Below are 22622 nucleotides of genomic sequence, written 5' to 3' on the forward strand. Positions count from 1 at the left end.
TTGTCTACACTATCAAATTTTGTGTCTCATAGTTTAGAATGGGCGTAGTGGGGAATCCAGCAGTAACATCAGGTCAGTAAGTGGCTGAAAACATAGCTTAAATGAGAATGTTTAGCTAACAAAATTGTTTATAGAGGTTCCACTTGATAGCACTTGTTTATGTATTTACTCCTCAATCACTGTTCAGCTACTTAATGGCAAACAGCTGTACACATACTGCTGCCTATAGTCCACTTAGGATGCCATTTGGGTTTATGTAAACTCAATATATATTGAAATATTTGTCTTGCATTAGGTACAAATTTTAAATACAAATTCTCCCACATTAAAATTCTTCAGAATTCACAAGAACTTGCTGGGCTAAATGAATTGCAGCCCTATTTTGAGTCATAAACTAATACCTGCTCTAATGTTTTCAGAATTGGTCAATTTAGTATTGCAGGATCTACAAAAGTATTACCCTGAACCCACTTCGGGCATAAAATGTGACTGCCCTAACATTCCTAATTGCGTGTTTAACAGTGGATAAGATTATTATGAACGATTTGGTAAACCTGGTGAATTAACTCAAAAGGAAGCTGGTCCACGGGTCACCGGCTTGAAAGCGGCCGGCCCCACGCCCCTCCCTCCATGCCACACCCTCCGGTGGCGAGGCTTGGAGTGGCGTGTGGGAGGAGGAGCTGGGCGGGGCCTCCTGGCCCGCTGGCGTGCTGTCACTTCCAGGTTCGGCGAGCACTTCCGGGTCGTCCACCCCGCTCTGCGGATTCTGCGGCGGCCGAAGAGGTGGTCGGGAAGTAGGTGCTTCCTGCTGGGCCGCTGGCTGCTCCGCTTCTGTCCGCTCCGCGGCGGGAAGCGCCTTCCCCACAGGTACTGGGTGAGCCGCCCCCTCGCTACCTGGCGTCCTCCAGAGGAGGGGTTGCGGTCGGTTGGGACTCCTAGGGCTGCATGCAGTGAGGGGCCCGGGGTGGGCCCATTACTGACTTCGCTGCCGGGATGGCCAGGCGACCGGTACCCGCGAAGGAAAAGTGCGGGAGTCGGCGGGAGGAGGTTGCGCCCTGCGGCGGGAGGTTTGTGGTCCACAGGGCGCCAGCTGAACGGTCCTGGGGGAGGTCTTCAGCCCGGCACCTTATTTTTAGCCAGGTGAATGTCTTTATGCATCCAGAGTCGGGGTTTTGTTTTGTTCTGTTCTGTTTCGTTTCTGCCGAGTATCAGAGGAGCGCTTTCCCTAAGTGTCTCATTCCTGTGATGCTTCGCTTATTTGAAATTTGCCTTAAACTTCAAGCCGGCTCCTACAGGGTAACGACTTTAAACTGGTTGCTTTGATCAAGGACTGGGACTACTGAGTTACTGCCCAATGTGGAGCCCTTCTAATTAATTTTCTAACTGCGAAATGAGGTAGCACGAAAGTGGTATGAGGGATTCCAGCTCTAACAGATTTGAACATTTCACGAGGGATTTTTAAGCATCTAAGATAATTAAAGCAAGTAACTAACAAAGGTTTAAATAACTTAGGGCTGTTGTTTTTTTTAAATTAGTATCTATTGAGGTAGAATTGCCACATAACGTTAGTTTCAGGGTAATTAGTGCTTTCGATTCCTTCAGACAAACCAGAAGCTCAGTTGCTGGATCATTTGGCAGTTCTACTTTTAATCTTCTGCAGAACTTCCATATTGTTTTCCACAGAGGCTGCAGCAGTTTGCATCCACAAACAGTGCGCAAGGATCCCGTTTTCTCTACGTTCTCGCCAACACTTGTTTCTTGTCTCCTTGAGAATAGCCATTCTAACATGTGTGAGGTGGTAGTTCATGGTGGTTCTTTGCATTAGCCTGATGATTAGTGGTATTGAGAATCTCTTCATGTGTCTGTTGGTGACCTGTAGGGGTTATTTGGGAAAATGTCTGTTCAGGTCCTTTCCCCATTTTTTAATCTAGTTGTTTGTTTGCTGTTGAGTTGTATAAATTCTTTATATGTTTTGGATGTTTGCTTATCAGATAAGCTGATTTGCAAATAGTTTCTCCCATTCAGTATGCTGTTTTAAGGGGTTTTTTTAACGTATAGATTTATATATTATCACTTTGAAACTCCTTATTTGGGTGTATGCATTGTGCTCAACATTCCAGTTCGCTTGTCCTCTCACTTTAAAATGTAACTCTTTTGTGTTTAGCATATATGTAAACATGTAAAAGTCAGTATTTTGAATGATACAAACTTTCTGTGTCTGTTTTCCATCGACTCCCTCTTTACCATATCCCACCTCCTCAGCCACCAATCTGTTCTCTGAATCTGTGTGCTTGGGTTTTTTCCCTTTTTGGTTTTTTTTTTTAATGTTTTATTTATTTCTGAGAGAGAGAGCTTGAGCAGGGGAGGGTTAGAGAGAGAGAGAGAGATACAGAATCCGAAGCAAGCTCCAGGCTCTGAGCTAGCTGTCAGCACAGAGCCCCACGCAGGGCTCGAACCCATGAACCGTGTGATCATAACATAAGCCGAAGTCGGGCCCTTAACTGGCGCCCCATCCCTTTTTGGTTTTAGATTTCACATGTATCCAATATCCTACAATATTTGCCTTTCTCTGTCTCAGTTCACTTAATGATAATGCCCATGATGGCTCAGTCAGTTGAGCACCCAACTTGATTTCTGCTCAGGTCATGATCTCATGGTTTGTGGGATAGCGTCCCATGTCAAGCTCTGTACTGACAACGCAGAGCCTGCTTGGGATTCATTCTCTCTCTTTCTCTCTCTCTCTCTCTCTCTCTCTCTCTCTCCCCCCATCGCTGCCCCTCCCCCACTCTCTCTAGCTCTCAAAATAAATACATAAACTTAAAATGGTAATGCCCTTGAGGTCTATCCCTGTTGTAAATGGCAAGATTTCATTCTTTTTGTAGCTAAATAATATTCTGTTGTAATATATTCACCACAATGTCTTTATCCATTCATCCATTGATGGACACCTAGGTTGCTCTGATAACTTGGCTATTATAAATAATGTTGCACTGAATATGGAGTCCGTATATCTTTTCCAGTTAGTGTTTTCATTAGAACTTCCATATTGTTTTCCATAGTGGCCGCACCAATTTACATTCCCACTAGCAGGGCAAGAGCACTTCCTTTTTCTCCATCCTCACCAATGCTTGTTACTTCTTGTCTTCTTGATAATAGCCGTTTTAACAGGCATGAGGTGATATCTCGTGGTTTTGATTTGCATTTCCCTGATGTTAGTGATGTTGAGCTTCCTTTCATGTGTCTGTTGGCCATTTATTTGTGTGTCTTATTTAGAAAAATGTCTGTTCATGGGACACCTGAGTGACTCAGTCGGTTAAGTGTCCAACTCTTGATTTCAACTCAGGTCATGATCTCACAGTTGGTAAGATGGAGCCCCAGGTTGGACTCTGTGCTGACAGTGTGGAGCCTCCCTGTGAATCAGTCAATCCCTCTCTCTCTCTCCCCCTCCCCCTCCCTCTCTCCTTTNTACGTATTTTTGCTTTTTTTGATTTTGCTTTTGGTGCCCAGTTTAAAAAATCATAGCATCAGTGTCAAGGAACTTACTGTAGTCTGTGTTTTTTTCTAGGAGTTTTATAGTTTCAGGTCTTACATTCAGGTCTTTCATCTGTTTTGAGTTGATTATTGTGGATATAGTGTGTAAATTAGTGGTGCACTTCCTTTGTTTTGCATGTGTTTGCAGTTTTCTCAACATCATTTTTTGAAGATACTGTCCTTTCTCCATTAGATATTCTTGGGTTCTTTCTCATAAATTCATTGATTATAGATGCATGAGTTCACTTATGGGCTGTTATGTTCTCTTGATGCATGCGATTACAATGGCTTTGTAATATTGTGCAAAATCTGGGAGTGTGATTCCTCCAGCTTTGGTCTTTATTCTCTAGATTGCTTTGGCTGTTTGAGGGCCTGGTGGCTCCATACAAATTTTAGGATTGTTGTATGTCTTTAAAAAAGGCCTTTGGAATTTTGATGAGGATTACATTGAATCTGTAAATTGCTTTGGGTAGTAGGACATATTAATTAAGCACATATTAATAATATTCCTTCTAATCCATGAGCATGGAATGTCTTTCCCTTTACTTGTGCCTTTTTCAGTTCATTTCACTGAATAAATTGAATAATGTCTTACAGTTTTCAGCATACAGGTCTTTCACCTCCTTGGTTGAATTTATTCCTAGGTATTTTGTTCCTTTTGATGCAATTGTAAATGTGATTGTTTTCTTTATTTCTCTGGTAGTTTGTTATTAGTGTATAGACACTCAGTAGATTTTTGTGTATTGATTTTTGTATCCTGTGACTTTACTCAGTTTGTTAATTTCTTCTGACAGATTTTGATGGAGTCTTTAGTGTTTTCTGTATATAACATGTCGTCTACAAATAGTGATAGTTTTACTTTTTCCTTCCCAATTTGGATGCTTTTTATTTCTGTTTCTTGTCCAATTGCTCTGGAGGGACTTCTAGTACTTTGTTGAATATAATAGGGCAAGAATTATGTCTTCTTTGTGATCTTAGAGGAAGGACTTTCTGTTTATCACTGTTGACTCTGATTTTAACTATGGAATTGTGCTATATGGCCTTTACTATGTTGAGGTATGTTCCTTCTAAGTCTGCTTTGTTGAGAGTTCTCATAAATGGATGTTGGATTTTGTCACATTACTTTTTCTGCGTGTATTGAAATGATCATAATATTTTTATCGTTCACTTGGCTATTATGGTGCATCACGTTGGCAGATTTGAGGTTCTTAAAGCATGCTTACATCCCAATAAATCCCCCTTGATTATGGTGTATGATCCTTTGATGAATCAGTTTGCTAATATTTATTGAGGATTTTTGCATCTATGTTTATCAGGGATATTGGCCCGCAGTTTTCTTGTTGTTGTTGTTTCTTGTAGGATCCTTGTCTGGTTTGGGTTTCAGGGTAATACTGGACTCTTAAATGAGTTTGGAAGAATTTGTTCATCTTCTATTTATTGAAAGAGTTTGAGAAGGATTGGTATTAATTCTTTTTTGAATGTTAGGTACAATTTACTGGTGAAGCCATCTGATCTTGAGCTTTAGTCTGTTGAGAAATTTTTGATTACTGATTAAATTTCCTTACCAGTAATTGGTGTGTTCATGTTTTCTATTTCACCATTATTCAGTTCTCTTTTTTAGGAATTAATTTCTTCTAGGTTGTCTAATTTCTTGGCATATAGTTGTTCATAGCAGTCTCTTAAGATCCTTTCTGTTTCTGTGGTGTCAATTGTGACATCTCTTTCATTTCTGATTTTATTTGAAAATTTTTTCTAGGTAAATTTAACTAAAGGCTTTTCAGTTTTGTTTATCTTTTCAAAGAGCCAGCTCTTTTTTTCATTGATATACTCTAAGGCTTCTAAATATCTATTTCATCTCTATCTTTATTTTCTTCCTTCTGCTAAATTTGGGCTTCATTGAGTGTGTATGTGTGTGTGTTTGTGTGTGTCTACCTGTCTGTGTGTTTTTGTGTGTGTTTTAGTTCCTTGAGGTGTTAAGTTAGGTTGCTTGTGAGACTTATTTCTTGAGGTAGGCATTGATCACTATGAACTTCTCTCTTAGAACTACTTTTGATATATCCAGCAAACTTTGGTGTGTTATATGTCCATTTTCATTTGTCTCAAGACCTTTTTTTTCCATTTTTTATCTCTCCTTTGATCTGTTAGTTATTCAGTAACGTGTTGTCTAATCACACATTGAATTTTTATGTTTCTTTGTGTAATTTCTAGTTTCATACTATTGTGATCATATAAGATGTTTGATATGATTTCAGTCCACCTAAATTTATTGGCTTGTTTTGTGGTCTAACATCCCCTCTATCTTGGAGAATGTTCCATGTGCACTTGAGAAATATGCATATTCTGTTGCTTTGGAATGGAGTGTTCTGTATATATATTTTAAGTCAGGCCTAACATTTTGTTCGAAGACCAGTATTTCCTTATTAATTTTCTGTCTGGCTAATCTATCCATTGATATAAGTGGAATTTTGAAATCTCCTACTATTATTGTATTGCTGTCTGTTTCTCCCTGTAGGTCTGTTATTCTTTGTTTCATATGTTGAGATGATCCTGTGTTGGGTGCACAGGTATTTCCAAATGTTCTGTTCTGTTGTTGGATTGACCCCTTATCATTATGTGACACTCATCTTGTCTCTTATTGCAGTCTTTATGTTTTAAAGTTTCTTGTCTCCTCTCTTTTTTTAAAAACACTTATTTATTTTGAGAGTGTATGTGTGCGCAAGCAGGGGAAGAGTAGAGAGGGAGAGAGAGAGAGGATCCCAAGCAGGCTCTGTGCAGTTAAGTGCAGATCCCAATGTGGGGCTCAATCCCATGAACCCCGAGATCATGACCTGACCTGAAATCAAGAGTCAGTGCCCAACTGACTGAGCCCCCCAGGTATTCCTAAAGTTTATTTTTCTGATAGAAGTATAGCTACACCAGTTTTCTTTTGCTTTCCATTTGCATGGAATATCTTTTTCCATTTCTTCACTTTCAGTCTTACATGTTCTTACGTCTAAAGTGTAGGTGTCTTGTGCAGGCAGCATATAGATGGGTCTTTTTAAAATATATATACATTCAGCCACTCTGTCTTCTGATTGGAGAATGTCATGCATTTACAGTTACAGTAATTATTGATAGCTATGTACTTACTACCATTTTGTTAATTGTTTACTGGCTGTTTTTGTAGTTCTGTTCCTTCTTTCTCTTTTCCTTTGTGGTTTGATGACTTTCTTTAGTGATATTCTTATATTCCTTCCATTTATCTTTTTGTGTGTTTCCTATAGATTTTTGCTCTGTGATTATCAGAAGGCTTACGTATAACAGCTTATGTCTGTAAGTGTTAGTTTCAGGCGTACAACATATTTCTTTGACAATTTTATACATTACTTAGTGTTCACCATGGTATCTGTCACCATACAGTGTTATTCCAGTATTACTGACTGTATTCCCTATGCTGTACTTTTCATCTCTGTGACTTATTTTATAACTAGAAGTTTGTACTGCTTAATCTCCTTTAGTTTGTCTGTTCCCTCCGCCCCACCCCCCGCGTCCCTTCTGACAACCACCAGTTCTCTGCATTTAAGAATGATCTATTTTGTTTGTTTTTTTAGAATCTACCTATATGTGAAATCATATGGTACTTGTCTTTCACTGTCTGACTTAATTCACTTAGCATAATACCTTCTAGGTTCTTCCATGTTGCCACAAATGGCAAGCTATTCTTTTTTATGGCTGAATTGTATTTCTTTGTATGTATACACCACATTTTTTAAGTATAGTTAGTACACAATGTTACATTAGTTTCAGATGTACAATTTAGTGGGTTAATGAGTTTATACATCATGCTGTGTTCTCTACCAGTGTAGCTATCATCTGTCATGTTACATTGCTATTAAAATGTGTTGATTGCATTCCTTATGCTATGCCTTTTATTTGACTGATTCCATAACTGGAAGACTGTATCTCCCTCCTCTTCACCTTTTTTTTTTCCTTAGTTTATTGTCAAGTTGGTTTCCATATAACACCCAGTGGTCATCCCAACAAGTGCCCTCCTCCATGCCCATCACCCTCCTTCCCCTCTCCCCCACACCTGTCAGCCCTCAGCTTGTTCTCAGCATTCAAGAGTCTCTCATGGTTTGCCTCCCTACCTCTCCCCAACTATTTTTCCCCTTCTTCTCCCTCATGGTCCNTTATATATTTTGGGTATCTGAAATGTCATTTGCAACTATCTTTTCCCATTCTGTCGGTTGCCTATTAGTTTTATTGATTCCTTTGCCGTGCGGAAGCATTTTATCTTGATGAGGTTCCAATAGTTCATTTTTGCTCTTGATTCCGTTGCCTTTGGGGATGCGTCAGGTAAGAAATTGCTGTGGTTGAGGTCAAGGAGGTTGTTTCCTGCTTTCTCTTCTAGGGTTTTGATGGTTTCCTCTCACACACTCAGGTCCTTTATCTATTTTGAGTTTATTTTTGTCCCCTTCACCCTTTCTGTCCACCCCCTCACCCCTCTTCCCTCTGGCAACAGTGTTCTGTATTTATCAGTCTGATTCTGCTTTTCGTTGGTTTATTCATTTGTTCGGTTGTGGGGTTTGTTTGTTTGGGTTCCACTTCTGAGTAGAATCATATGGTATTTGCCTTCCTTAGCCTGACTTAGTTCACTTAGCATGCTACCTTCCAGGTCTGTCCATTTTGTTTCAGAAAGCATGCATGATCTCATCCTTTTTTATGGCTGAATAATAGTTCGGTGTGTGTGTGTGTGTGTATAGATAGATACGTACATACACACACACACACACACACACACACACACAGACGTACCACATTTTCCTTATCCATTTGTCTACTGATGGACAGAAGGGTTGCTTCAGTATCTTGGCTATTGTAAATAATGCTGCAGTAATCCTAGGGATGCAGGTATATTTTCAAATTAGTGTTTACATTACCTTTGGGTAAATACATGCTAGTGGAATTACTGGATTATATGGCTTTTTGTTTTTGAGGCACTTTCATGCTATTTTCCACAATGGCTACACCAGTTTCTTTCCCACCAACAGTACCAAGAGGGTTCCCTTTTCTCCACATCCTCGCCAATGTTTGACATTTCTTGTGTTTTTGATACTAGCCATTCTGATAGATATGAGATGAGACCGTGGTTTTGATTTACATTTCCCTGATGATTAATGATGTTGGGAATCTTTTCATGTGTCTCTTGGCCCACTTATATGTCTTGCTTGGAAAGATAACTAATCAGGGCTTTGGCCTATTTTTTAACCAGATTTTTTTATTTTTTTTTGGTGTTGGGTTGTAGAAGTTTTTTATATATTTTGGATATTAACTCCTTATCAAATATATCATTTGCAGACATTCTGTCCCACTCACAAGGTTGCTTTTTGTTTTATTGATGGTTTCCTTTGCTGTGCAAAAGCTGTTTATGTTGGTATAGTCCCAGTAGTTTAATTTTTGCTTTTGTTCCCCATATGCTTAAATAAGTTGCTACGGACAGTGTCCAAAAGATTGCTGCCTATGTTTTCTTCTAGGAGTTTTATGGTTTCAGGTCTCACATTTAGTTCTTGAATCCACTTTCTGTTTATTTTTGTATATGGTTTAAGAAAGTGGTCCAGTTTTCCCAGCACCATTTATTGAAGAGACTTTTTTTTCCCATTGTATATTCTTGATTCCTTTGTGATAGGTTAATTAACCATATAAATATGATTTTATTTCTTGGCTCTCTCTTCTGTTCCGTTGATTGCTATGTCTGTTTTTATGCCAATACCATGTTTTAATTGGTATAACTTTGTAATATAGTTTGAAATCTGGAGACAGTAGTTGTCTCCAGCTTTCTTGTTCTTTGTCAAGATTGCTTTGGCTGTGTGGGTTTTTGTTGTTCTATATAGGTTTTAGGGTTAGTTGTGGTTGTGTGAAAAATGCCATTGGAATTTTTATATGGATTGCATTGAACGTGTAGATTGCTTTAGGTGGTATAGAGATGTTAACAATATTCTTCCAGCCCAAGAGTGTGGAATATCTTTCCATTTATTTTTGTCTTCAGTTTGTTTTATCAGTATCTTATAGTTTTCAGTGTATAGGACTTTCACCTTGCTTAAATTTCTTTTTATTATATTATTTTTGATGCAATCGTAAATGAGATATTTTTTATAAGTTTGTTTATTTTGAGAGAAAAAGAAAGAAGAGCGCAGGGAGCAGAGAGAGTAGAGCATCCCAAGCAGGCTCCACACTGTCAGTCCGTGGAGCAAATGGGATTTTTTTTAATTTCCCAGATTGTTATAGTTCATTGTTACAATTATTTTCTAGATAACTCTTAGACTTCTGTCAAGTGGGCATGACACAAGAGTTGGTACTCCTACCATGTCAGATTTAAGTCTATTGGGACATCTTCTTGCCCTTTTAAACCCCTCCCCCTTCCACCCACCCATAGATTTTTTGCCCTCATTAATTTACTAAGCAGATGTTTATTTGGCTTCCATTATGAGTTACTGTTTGTTTTAGACAACTGGTTTACTTCCGTGGACAAAATGGACAGAAGCCCCTATTGGAGGATGCAAAAAATAAACATAAATAATATGTTAGAAGGTGGTGTTGCCATCAAAAATGCATAGTAGAAAAAGGGCAATTGGGAAGTTCCAAAGTGGAGGTGCAAGTTGGTATTTTAAGTATGGCCATCAGTTTAAGGCTCATTCAGTACAAGCTGTACTTGAAGGAATTAAGAGAATCATGGGTAACTGAGGGAAGAGTATTCCAGGTAGAAAGAACAGCCAAAGGCTTACATAGGCAGGTACTCACCTGTCCTGTTCTAAGAATAGCATGGAAGGCAGTGTGTCTGCAGACTCACTGGGTGAGAGCAAGGAGAGATGGTAGATCTGGCTGGAGAGGCCACAGGCAGCCAAATTCTTGTAAGGATTGAGTGAAATGGAAGATTTGGAACAGAAAAGAGGTATGTTCTGACCTAAGTTTTAAAAGATTACCTGGCTGCCGAGTTGGGATTAAAGTGTAGGGGCAGTGTGGAAGCAGGGAAACCAGTTAGGAAGCTAGTTCAGTAATCCAGTGGCACATGGTCACAGCACAGACCAGGGTGCTAACAATGAAATGGTGAGAAATGGATGGACTCTGAATGCATTTTGAAGATAGAGTTTACAAGATTTGCTAGGGGTTAGATGTGGAGGTGAGATGAGGGGAGTGGGGAATAACTTCAAAGGTTTTTGTGTAAACCCATAGAAGTACGGAGCTACATCAACTGAAAAGGGAGAAACAAAAAGTAAAGATGTTGAGTAAGCAGTTGTATCCAGTAGTGCGTTCAAGGGCAGGGTATATGCTAGCATATGAATTTAGGAATCATCAGCAATGATACTTAAAACTATGAAACTGAATGTTATCCTAAGGAATAAGTGTAGACAGCAAAAGACCAAGGACAGTGATTTGTAACGGAGAATTCAGAGAGAACAGGGTAAACTAACAAATGATATAGGGAAGGATAAATCAGGGAGTTTAAGAGAACAACCCAGGGGCACCTGGGTGGCTCAGTCAATTAAACATCTGACTTCAGCTCAGGTCATGATCTCACAGTTCGTGAGTTCAAGCCCCATGTCAGGCTTTGTGCTGACAGCTCAGAGCCTGGAGCGTGCTTTGGATTCTGTGTCTCCTTCTCTCTCTCCCTCCTCTACCTTTTGCTCGTTCTCTCAAAAATAAATAGACATTAAAAAAAAGGAGAACAACCCAAAAAGATTGATGTCCCAGAAGCTAAGCTTCACAGTAATCAACTGTGTCAAATGATTAAGTCTGGTGAGGACTAAGAAATTGAATTAGCTTTACCAATACCGTTAGTTCACCATCTGTTTCATTTGAGGGTTGGAGGCAAAGCTTAGGAGTGAGTATAAGAGAAAATGGGAGAGGAAGAATGAGAGATGGGGAGTGCAGGTAACTCTTGAGAGTGTTCCTCACAAAGGAACAGAGAAATAGAATGCAGCTATGAGGAAAGGGAATTGAGACTTTTTATTTTCATTCTTATTTATTTTAAAAAAGCAAGAGCACACCTGAGCCCAGCAGAAGTGGGGGGCGGAGGGGGAGAGAGAGAGAATGAATGAATGAATGAATGAATGAATGAATGAATGAATGAATGAATCTTAAGCAGGCTTCACATTCATCGTGGAGCCCAGCAGAGGGCTTCATCAAGGGCTTGATCCCAGGACCCTGGGATCATGAGCTGAGCCTAAATCAAGAGTCACATGCTGTACCAACTGAGCCAGCCAGGCACCCCTGAAGTTGTTTTTTTGTTTTGTTTTGTTTTGTTTTGTTTGGAAGGTAAGAGAAGTAGCCACCTTGTTTGTTTGCTGATGGCAGTAATCCTTAGAGATGGGAAATTTGGTGTTGAGGGGGAGAAGGACTAATTCAGTTGCTGGAACAGTATTCTTGAGTGTACTAGGGGGATTGGCTTGATGCACCGGTTGAAAAATTGTATTTGTAGAACAGCATGGATGGCTTGGCATAGTGACAGGCAGGGAGGCCGATATGTGCTTACAGATATTGGTAGGTGGTTTGATACCATTTTGAGAGTCTGGAAGTTTTCATTGCTTCATTTTCCTGAGTAACATAAAAAACTCTGTATCACACTGTGACAAATTTATAATATTTGATATTAGCATTTTGCCATAACCACCAAGTTATTTGTTCACTAATAACTTATTGAGTACATACTAGGCATTGTTGTAGATGGTAAATATTTTAACTGAACAAAATCCACCCTTCTGGAACATCTGTTTTAGTGGATGGGGACAGTAAGCTTATGTGTGTCAGCTTCAGTTAACAGTGTGAATGAAAGTTAAAGCAGTCCATGGGGTAAAGGAGGTAGTTCTTTTTTTATACGTTGGTCACAGAAGTCCTTTCTGACGAAGTGACATTTGATAAAGCAGAGATCTAAATTAAATCAGGGAGTGAACCATGGAGGGATCTGGGAAGAACATTTGAAGCAAAAATGACAGTGCTTAGGCCCTAAAGCAAGAATATCTTCCCATATTGAAGAACAGCAAGGTACCAATATGACTGCAGCAGAATGAATGACAGAGTAAGTAGAAGAAGGGAATTTCAGTGAGGTAGTAGGGGGCCCGGATCATGTCGGCTTCGCAAACCATTAGGAGGACTTTGTTATTCTGAGATAGGATACTGCTATTAAAGGTTTGGAATAAATGAGTGCTGTGGTTTGATTTATGTTTTAAAAGGCTCAGTGTGGCTGCTCTAGAGGCAGGGGTGTTATAGGCAATTGTAGAAACAGGGAGCGCTCTTACAGGGCTACCCCAGTAATCTTGGTAGCAGTTGATGAGGACTTAATGATAGCACTGGAGATGGCAGAAGTTGTCAGCTCCTGGCTGCACTTAGAAGGAAGAGCTCAAAGGATCGGCTGACAGGTTGGATGCAGAGTGAGAGAGAAGCTAAGGTTGAATGTAAAATTTTGGGGGGTGTCTTAATTACACAGGACTAGATTTACTATTCACCAAGGTGAGCAAGCCGAGGGCAGAAAAGGTTTGGGGAAAGGCAGTATCAGGAATTTGGTTTTTGTCACATTTCATTTGAGCTACCCTACTTGATATTTTCATGCAGTGTTAAGGAGGCAATTTTATATATGGCAACAAGGACTGGGGATATCCATGTGGGAGTCATCAGCAGATAGGAGTTGAAGCCATAAGCCTGAATGAGGTAACTACGGGAGTAAAGCATACAGAGAAGACCTCAGAAGCCTTAGGGCACTGCAGTAGAAGTCAGGTTGCTGAGGAGGAACCAGCAAAAGAAAACGTAGTAATATCCAGTGAGCTGGGAGGAGAGAATGGAGTGTGACATCCCAAAAGAAAAGGTTTCAAGGAGGCAGAAGTGATCTACTGTATCAAATTCCATGGGTGTAGATTGTGAAGACTGATAACTATTATTTTTGCTGAGTTTTATTTGATAACTCCTTGAATAGGTCTCCTATCCATCTCTAAGCTGAAAGTGCCATGAGGTCAGTGAGCTTGTATATGACATGCAGCACAGTTCAGTATTTGTAGAAACTGTGCAACTGCCACCCTATTTGAGCCCTCCTTTCCTCCAAGTATGTTCTTCAGACTGCTGCCCATTGGTCTGACCTCTCCTAGAGGGCTTCACTGTAAAACCCTGGTGTCTGTCTTCAGGGAGCAAGTCCATCCATGACATCTTTTTCAGCTCCATCTCCTGCCACTGCCTATTCATACTCACACCTTAAAGTGTAGCATTTCATACTCTGGTGGCTTTACTCGTTCTGTTCTTCTTTTGCTTGGCTGAAACCTAGCTTGAAGAATCAAGATTTTGTTAACCAGTTTACTCAGTCCACAGGGAGCTTCCACCTACCAGGTAGTCCACAGGTAGATCTCCACTATATAGGTCTGTCTACGTAGATACTCATGGTTTCTGTTCTCTATTAAGTTAAGAACTATTTTGTATATCTGTTACCCTCTCTAGAGTCTAAGTTTTTTAGAGTCAGGAGTGTATCCTTATCTATCTTCTTGGTAGGCACTCTATAAATATCAGATGTTAAGGAAAAAAGAAAATGAAGCGAAGGTATGTAAGTGTAAGCTGAAGACTGATCAGTGACTTCAAAGTAAGGAGAAAGGAATGGTAATATGCAACAAATTCATTCTAGACTAGGTTAAGAGGCAGACCTTTAAAAGAAATAGTAAAAATAACGGAAAAAATAAGTCATTTTTAACTGTTCTTTGTAATTCTTAGTTATAAGACAATTTGCAATTATTAAGGGTTCTGATAGCATATAAAGTAGACTGTATTACATACATGGTTATAATGTTTGATACTTTCTATTAAATTTTTAGGACATCAATGCAAGCTTGAATAAGAAAAACTGTTGCTTCCTCCTAAGCCATGGCATATCAGTTGTACAGAAATACCACTTTGGGAAACAGTCTCCAGGAGAGTCTTGATGAGCTCATACAGGTGGGAGACTAACCGTCAGTTTTTATTTAGATGGGTCTATAGTAATTCTTGTTATATCCTTTCTCTCAGGCAGAGATAGGAAATTAGAGAACTTAGTAGACTCTCTGACCCACCAAGTCAGTATTATGATGACTAACTGCAAGTTCATGTGCATTATACCATCCTGACTCCAGGGCGTAAAATATAATGAAGATCAAATGACAAGGTGTAACATGCCGAATTTTTCAAAGATTATTGTTAAACATAAAAATTGAGATTATTCGTTTTCTAAGAAAGGCATATCTGTGTATCTTTAAGATAATTTTGGAAAATTCAGTAAACTGTTTTGAGATTTAAATTTGAATTTATATTTCAGTTTTAGGAGAAGTAATCTTTAAAATTAACTTCTCTAAGAACATATTAAGTACTTTCATTCATTTTCATACATTTTATGAGCTTTAATGAAATTAGATTTTTATAATATATTAAGTCCTCTGGTTTTTATTTATTTAAAAGAAACTTGGTTCCTTCAGCTTATTGAATGCCTCTTTCCAGACACTGTAAAGGAGGGATAGAGTTTGGTCCTGGCAGTGTAACATCACTACATGTTTTCTTTTCAGAATTCTATCTGACTCAAGACAGTGCAAGAAAATATGGTCAGGCTTTACTTCGGTCAGTTATGGCAAAGAAGAATGAGAGATCCTAGTTTAAGAGGTTCTGATTAACGTCAGTTAAAGTTTAGATGATAACTCATATGTATTTTGTCTTTAATGTCCTTCCTTAAGAGGATTTATGACCTTTACTTTTTCTCAGTCTCAACAGATCACCCCCCAACTTGCTCTCCAAGTTCTTCTTCAGTTTGATAAAGCTATAAATTCAGCATTGGCGCAGAGGGTCAGGAACAGAGTCAATTTCAGGGTAAGGATATTTTCCTAAAGTTAGTAGCTTGCACCATTGGTTGTTACAACAGTGCTTTTTAGGATCCCTACATATTTATTATTCAGAAAAGGAAGAGACGGCCTAATCAAATTTTGGAACTTGTTTTATAACTATACCTCACTTTTAATTGTTTTTAAGTTTATTTATTTTGAGAGGGAGGCAGGCAGAGAGAATCCCAAGTAGGCCCCACGCTGTCAGCACTGACCCCAGTGTGGGGCTGGAACTCACAAACCATGAGATCATGACCTGAGCCAAAATCAAAAGTTGGACACTTAACCGGCTGAGCCACCCAGGTACCCTCACATCATCTACAATAATATGAGATACAAACTTGTTTTTAAGACTTTTTACTCCATTGTTTCACAAATCAACCTATGTATGTATGTTTGGTTGCCTTCTCTCAAGAGTTAGTTCCTGAGGTCTCAAATGCCCAAACCTTTATCTGCAGGATGGAAGGTAAATGAGAGTAGGTAAATTCAGACCGAAGGCCCATTGAAAGCATCATGGTGAATAGATGCACCCACATTGATATATAACAGTGTACAGTATTTGGTTATATTTATCTAATATGTATGCTTACATTGTTATAAGGGATACCATTAAGTAGAAATTAAAAGGTTACAGTATATGAAAAGAACATAGAGGTTAATTGATTTAAGAGAACTGTAGTGTTTGGGGTTTTTTTAATTAAAAAACTTTTTATTTAAAATCATTTATTCAACATTTCAGTGTCTTATTACATACCAGGCATTGTTGTGGATCTTCGGTATGCAGAGAATAATTTTAATGAAGGTATAAAGTCTGCATGTATTTTATGTAATAAGTCTTTTACCAGTTTCACATGCCTAAAAGTTATCTGGAGTAATATGTATCTTTATAAAATTTTATCAGATTCTTGAATTTTTTCTGGCAAAATTAGTTTTGTATAACCATATATATATATAAATCTGCCAGGTTTGCCATTCAGAACCTGATGCTTTCATTGTAAACTGATTCATGTTAATATATAAATTTTTGCTTATGTAGACCATACCTAGAATCTTCTAGTTGTTTTATTGTAGGTTTCCAGTTTGTATCTATTTAGGTAAAGGTAAACATGGGCACCTGGGTGGCTCAGTTGGTTAAGCATCTGACTTCAGATCAGGTCATGATCTCACGGTTGGTGGTTTCGAGCCCTGCGTTGGGCTCTCTGCTGACAGCTCAGAGCCAGGAGCCTGCTTTACATTCTGTGCCTCCCTTGTTCTCACCTCCTCTCTCTCTAAAATAAATAAGGCATTTTAAAAAATTAAACATAATTTGACATTTGCATCTCTTGCATTAGTGTATTATAAGTTTGTCTATTTTCCAAAAGCTAGTGTTAGTCTGTCATAGCTCAGGCTTTCATTACAGCAAACTTGATCAGCATATTTGCAAATAACCTATTTTGCTAGGTCACATTTAAATCTGTATTGTTGGTAATAATTTTTACTAGCCTGGGGGCACATGTTAAAGTTTTTTGTTTGAAATCTTCATATGAATTTAATAATTTCTGTTAAAATTTATTGGCAAAAAAAGTCAAAATATATATTCACCAAGGACATTGAACTAGTCCTTTATGCTAGCAGGTGAGAGGTTTCTATAAAGAGCATGTATTAAAATATTTTAAGAATTTTGCCCAGATATAGTGATATATGTAGTAAAGGGGCATTTAAGATACAGTTTAGCCAGATCGATTACTGTTAAAATCAGTTACTTGGCTGACAGAAGTTATCTAGCCAATAAGCTCTTGATTATGTTGTCTATTTTAATCTAAATATTAGCATTTAACATTAAAAAGGCTTTCAGTCAAGTTTTATAGCAATTTCACAATAAAATAAAGTATATACATTATGTTACAATTAACAGAATTTCAGCTTAGATTTGAAAGTATCCCAGTGACGTGCCTTGTTCAGATTATTGGCATAGTTCTCACCAACTGGATAGTTTAGCATTCAGGGGTCCTAAAAGAGAACATTAAAATTGACATTTAGCTATGTAACCTTCCAGAGGCTCAGAATGTAGCTAAAAAAGAGCTAATTTTTTTTAACTTAACAGTATGTCCTAAATGGTTTTCTGTGCATTAACCTCACCACTCCACTCAAATTTTCTTACCACTTATTTATTACTAAACCTAATGCATAATTTGTGATACTACATTCTCTGTTGAAACTATACTATCCCAAGCTTCTATTCGCTGACCTCACTCTCTCTCAGACCCTTTTTTTGTTGAGTTGTTGGTATTCCTTAGGGTTCTCTAGGGCTCCTAAAGTCAATAGGCTCATGCTCCCAGGCTTCCTTCCACACCCCGGCTGCTTACTGCACATGGTGACTTAGGTCTCAAACTCAGTAAGTTCCAAATCAAACTGGCTTTTCCTATGATTGCACTGTTACCGGAAACAGAAACTTAGGAATTAACAGATTTTGTCTCCCCACTGTAGACCTACGTCAGGTCCTATCAGGAAATCTCTCCACTTCCATTTCCTTGCTGCTGTAGTAAAGCCACTCTGACCTTTATTGCAGGCATCAACTTCTGCCTCCATTCAGAACCCCCCCCCCCCCCCCGCCATCAATTCATGTTATCACCAGAAATGCAAATCTGATCGTGTTATTCCTCTCCTCAAAAATCCTTCATTGACCTAATAAGTATAGCATACAGCAAATCTCTCCAAGGTTCTCCAGGACCTCCTTCACCATGGGAGCCTCTGACATTTAGCTCTCCCATTCCAAGTCTGTGTTTTCCTTTCCATGGTCCCACCTCTCCCTTAACTTACTGGTTTGTCAGGACTCAACTTCAGCTTCACTTTGGGAGAGGAAGCCTTCTGTGCCCCTTGTCTTCCATACCCTTGGGTGTCCCGAGCTTACTCCTCTTTCATAGTAACTGCTGTGCTGTATGTTTTCTCGTTTTAATCATCTCCCCTGCTACCCTATGCTCATTGAAGGCAGGGATCATATTTGTATCCTCAGAGCCTACCTAGCATAACCCAACAAATGCTAATTATTCAGATTTTTAAATTTTCATGAAGTCATTCATAGCCATCACAATTTCCCTAATCACATTTTTATAAATAAGACTGCAGAGAATGTTTTTCTGAATTGAAGGTTTGGGGTTTATAAATCTCTTACCAGATACTAAATTTCATATTTGAACATTCCATGTGGATATGTCTGTTTTGATTGCATTCGGTTTGTGTCTTTCTTTGCACTTTTACCACATTCTTCAAAAATTTCCTTTTAATGTTTAAGCTCCTAAAAAATAAAATCCTTTCAGTTACACAGGACAATAATGTAGTTCCAGTGGCTATAAAACAATAATTCATCCAACACACAGGGTTAAAATTTGGGTAGTCCCTGCTTTTGTACAAGCTCAGAGGATTAACACATACAATAAAATTTGGTTGACCCTTGAAAAACATGGGTTTGAACTGCGTGCATCCACTTACATACAGATTTTCTCAGTATTTCTCCTTATGATTCTCTTAGTAGCTTTTTCTGTTCTGTAGCTTACTTTTGTAAAAATATAGAATATAATGCACAAAACATGTTAATCAACTCTATGTTATCAGTAAGGCTTCTGGTCAGTAGGCTATTGGTTAAATTGGGGAGGAATCAAAATCGTATGGATTTTCTACTGTAGGAGGTTTAGTGTTTTTATGTAAAAATTCAAGTGAACTTCCATCGCATTGCCATAAGAGGGCAGTAGATGTACAAATTAAAATTTACTTTCAGCTTTTTTTCCAGGGTTCAGGTAAGTTAGTTGCAGGCTCTTACAGAACTGAAAATAGTCCGCTAACTGCAGTATTAACTCTTAGCAAATTTATCTAGGGTAGTGTGTTTTGTTTTGTTTTTTTTCAAATAGCAGGATGAAAATTAAGGAAAATCGTAAGGTAAGTGTTAAATAGTCATACTGTTTTAAGGATTACATTCTTGGTAACTGAGTTCTCAGGTTGCTTTGCTTAAAAAAATGACTTCATGGTATGTCTAAATGTTTTGTTTTAAAGGGCTCTCTAAATACATACAGATTCTGCGATAATGTGTGGACTTTTGTATTGAATGATGTTGAATTCAGAGAGGTGACAGAACTTATTAAAGTGGATAAAGTGAAAATTGTAGCCTGTGATGGTAAAAGTAAGTAAGTGTTTACTTAATTACTGTGAAAGCAAAGCTACTTGAAATCTTGTTTTTGTGAGTCCTTAAAGGGGGAAATGGCTAAGAGATCTGGCCTCTGTCTCAGCTGGATTCTGAATTCCAGGTCTCAAATCTCAAACAGTCCTCTTAATGACTTTAGGCATGGACATTTCATATGACATGTAGACTACTTACACACATTGAATTTGTGTGGGTTAAAGATAAGCAAATTAAGTTTTTTCAGTTGCACATTTGAAGTGTTTAATTTTGACAGTTTATCCTCCGGTTCTGTGTTGCTGGGTAGGCATCCGGCCTACATTTTATATTTAAAAGTAATCTTGTAAAAGATTTTAAATAACCATAAAACCCTTATCATGATAGTCAGTTATAATGGTAAATATCCATTCCCTTCTCTGTTACATCTGTGCAGATATATCTTCCACAGCAGACCTAGGACCTTGTTCAAGTCCTTAAACATATCAAAAAGTATACATCTATACTTTCTCTTCCATGATTAGTTATTTCCTTTTTGCTAATTATATTTTAAACCATATACTTACGGTTTTACTTTGTGACCTGAACCATTAGTGTTTAAAACAGCTGTTCCTGAAATTAGAGAAGACGGTCATTCTCTAAGAAGGGAAATTTGGAAAAGCAAAAGAAACTGTAGAAAGCATTACCCTAAATTTCTCAGGATAATTTGCTTTTATGTATTTTGGGTTTCAAAAGAAATAAGCTAATCACTGAAAAATGTAGGGAAGACAGAAAAGCACACAAAAGAAAAGCATAATTTGTAACACCATTGGGAGATAACATCACTTAATATCTTAAGGCATAACTTTCTAGTCTTGTGTATCTTTTATTACATGTATGCATGCATACACATTTGCAAATATATCACTTTTCATGGCTGCATGAATACCTTTGGTCCTCTTTTTAAAGAACGAAGTCTCTTCCAAATATCAGAAAGTCTCTGAAACTAGTAACACTACAATGACTTGCACTTTTCAAAAGGTTAGCTAGGAATAATCATTCTAAGAACTTTAGGTGAAGTTGACTTTTTAATATATCAAGTACTGTTTTCTTGCTGTAATGACAGAAAAGGTCTATGTTATTTTTTAGTTCCTGGATTATAAGGAAACATTTCTGTGTGTCAGATAATGTATCCTTTTTTTTCTTATTTTTCTTATAATTAAGGCTAATGGCATCATCATAACCCTGAGACTTCTAAGTTTTTACTAGACTGGGGAATTTGGACATTAATTTATAACTGCTGCACCTCTATCAAAATAATGATGTAGTCCAGTACTGTTCAGTAAAGCTTTTGTACCTATAGAAATGTTCTCTGTCAGTACCTTCCAGAAGCCACATAGGGCTATTAAGTATTTGAAATGTGTTAAAGCAACTAAGAAATTTACTGTTGAGTTAGTTATGTCATTTAAATAACCACGCGTGGCTTGCCGGTGGCTGCCTTGTAGGACAGCACAGATGGGACTAGCAGATTGCCTGTTGCAGTTGCTTGAAACATAGCTGGGAGCCCTCACCAGTGCAACCACCGAAAAGAAAAAAACATCACTAAGAACCAAAAATTAAGTNNNNCAAAAGACCCTGTGCAAATTAGTAATATCAAAGAGTCCATGTAAACACAAGTATTTTCCTCACAGAAGCTCCTGTCTGGTGGTCCTTACCGTGGATTACTCTGGCTTAAAGATGCAGAGTTATCTGTTTTTTGAGAATTCACTGGATGAAAAGTAGTAAATCAGCCTTACCTGCTGCAGTAGCTTCTGAGGAGTTTGCCCCGCTTGCTGCAGAGTATGGACTGATGGTCAGGGAGAAAACGGTTGAGTGCTTCAGAGAAGCCTCGGTTGTGTCGCATGCATTTTGTCAGCAGAATAGAATACGGTCTTAGAATTTTTTCTTTCCAAAATTAAAATATAAATACTTTGGCATTTAGAAGTTTAAGTGATTGAGAAAACACTATTCCATAATGACCAGATAAATGGAGTGCTACTCTGAAATAAGCCCATTTTTTCCCTAAGAATTAGCTTTCTGAAATCGGAAAAATTATTTTTTTTCAGTCTATTTCTCACCAGGAAATAAAATACAGGTTTCTCCTGATTATATGTTATGGTTCTTTGGGAACAGTAGAGGACCTGGGGAAAAAAAAAAAATCATCCTCTAGCAACTTAATGAACCAAGTTTGTATAACTTATGTAATGAGCCAAGTAATAGAATTTGGTTTTTCTCTAATCTAAATATGGAGAGCTAAGAATTCTCTTCACCTTTGCCTTATAAAGCAAGTTATTTAAATTCTCAAGACATTTCCTTGATCAGCTTCCCTCAGCCTTGCCTTCTTTTCTTTTCCTCTCCATCCTCAACAACAGCACCACCACCGTTATTTCCTGTTTTAAAGATATTCTCAAAATATTAAATTTAAAACTAAGTTGCTCCTTGAATTTACTCTTTTTCTCCTGTTTCCTAGATACTGGCTCCAATACTACAGAATGAATGGGAAAAAATGGCTTTTTTATGCCACCTTCTGTTATTACTCATCGCTTTTTTGAGGAGAAGCATAGAAGAGACTTTTCTTATTTATTCTAGCATCGCAGAAATGACTACACTGTGCTACACTATCAGAATTCCAATAGAAAGAAGCTTACAACTATAGCCTGTTACCTTTTCAGCATGAACAAATTTTTTTTAACAAACATTGTTGCCTTCCTGAAAACATTCTTTAATAAACTCCTTTTAAAACTCAATGTGAGTAATAACTAGTAGAACTATTAAGCTAGCAATATGAAGATATTAGATAAGCATTTGAAAGAGCACCATTTTTCTTACAAAGGATGTGCATTCATTTCACTTAAGTGAAGTTACTTTCATCAGTAGTAACTTTAGCAGGGGTAGAACCAAATTCTGGATTAGAATTTCGTTTTGTTCATTTTTTTTTTTTAATATTTTTGGAGAGAGACAGAACATGAGCAGAGGAGGTGCAGAGAGGGAGGGAGACACAGAGTCCGAAGGAGGCTCCAGGCTCCGAGCTGCCAGCAGAGAGTCTGATGCGGGGCTTGACCCCACAGACTGTG

At 38.1% G+C, this 22622-nt stretch overlaps 1 protein-coding gene across 3 annotated transcripts; it reads left to right on the forward strand.

Annotated features, from left to right (window-relative positions):
• The first annotated feature begins 738 nt into the window (after nucleotides 1–738).
• GTF2A2 (general transcription factor IIA subunit 2) lies at nucleotides 739–22295 on the forward strand. Of its 3 annotated transcripts, none has more exons than XM_077747806.1 (5): nucleotides 739–867; nucleotides 14355–14475; nucleotides 15268–15372; nucleotides 19410–19536; nucleotides 22019–22295. In XM_077747806.1, the coding sequence occupies exons 2-5, from the start codon at nucleotides 14404–14406 to the stop codon at nucleotides 22042–22044; spliced, it is 330 nt and encodes a 109-aa protein (XP_077603932.1). In that variant the 5' UTR covers nucleotides 739–867; nucleotides 14355–14403; the 3' UTR covers nucleotides 22045–22295. The 3 variants fall into 3 exon arrangements, with proteins under 3 accessions (XP_077603932.1, XP_077603940.1, XP_077603933.1); XM_077747814.1 differs by lacking the exon at nucleotides 739–867 and adding an exon at nucleotides 1121–1140; XM_077747807.1 differs by lacking the exon at nucleotides 739–867 and adding an exon at nucleotides 10398–10459.
• The last annotated feature ends 327 nt before the right edge of the window (nucleotides 22296–22622 follow it).

Source organism: Crocuta crocuta, unplaced genomic scaffold (assembly GCF_008692635.1).
Source record: "Crocuta crocuta isolate KB4526 unplaced genomic scaffold, BGI_CrCroc_1.0 scaffold130, whole genome shotgun sequence".
NCBI lineage: Eukaryota > Metazoa > Chordata > Mammalia > Carnivora > Hyaenidae > Crocuta > Crocuta crocuta.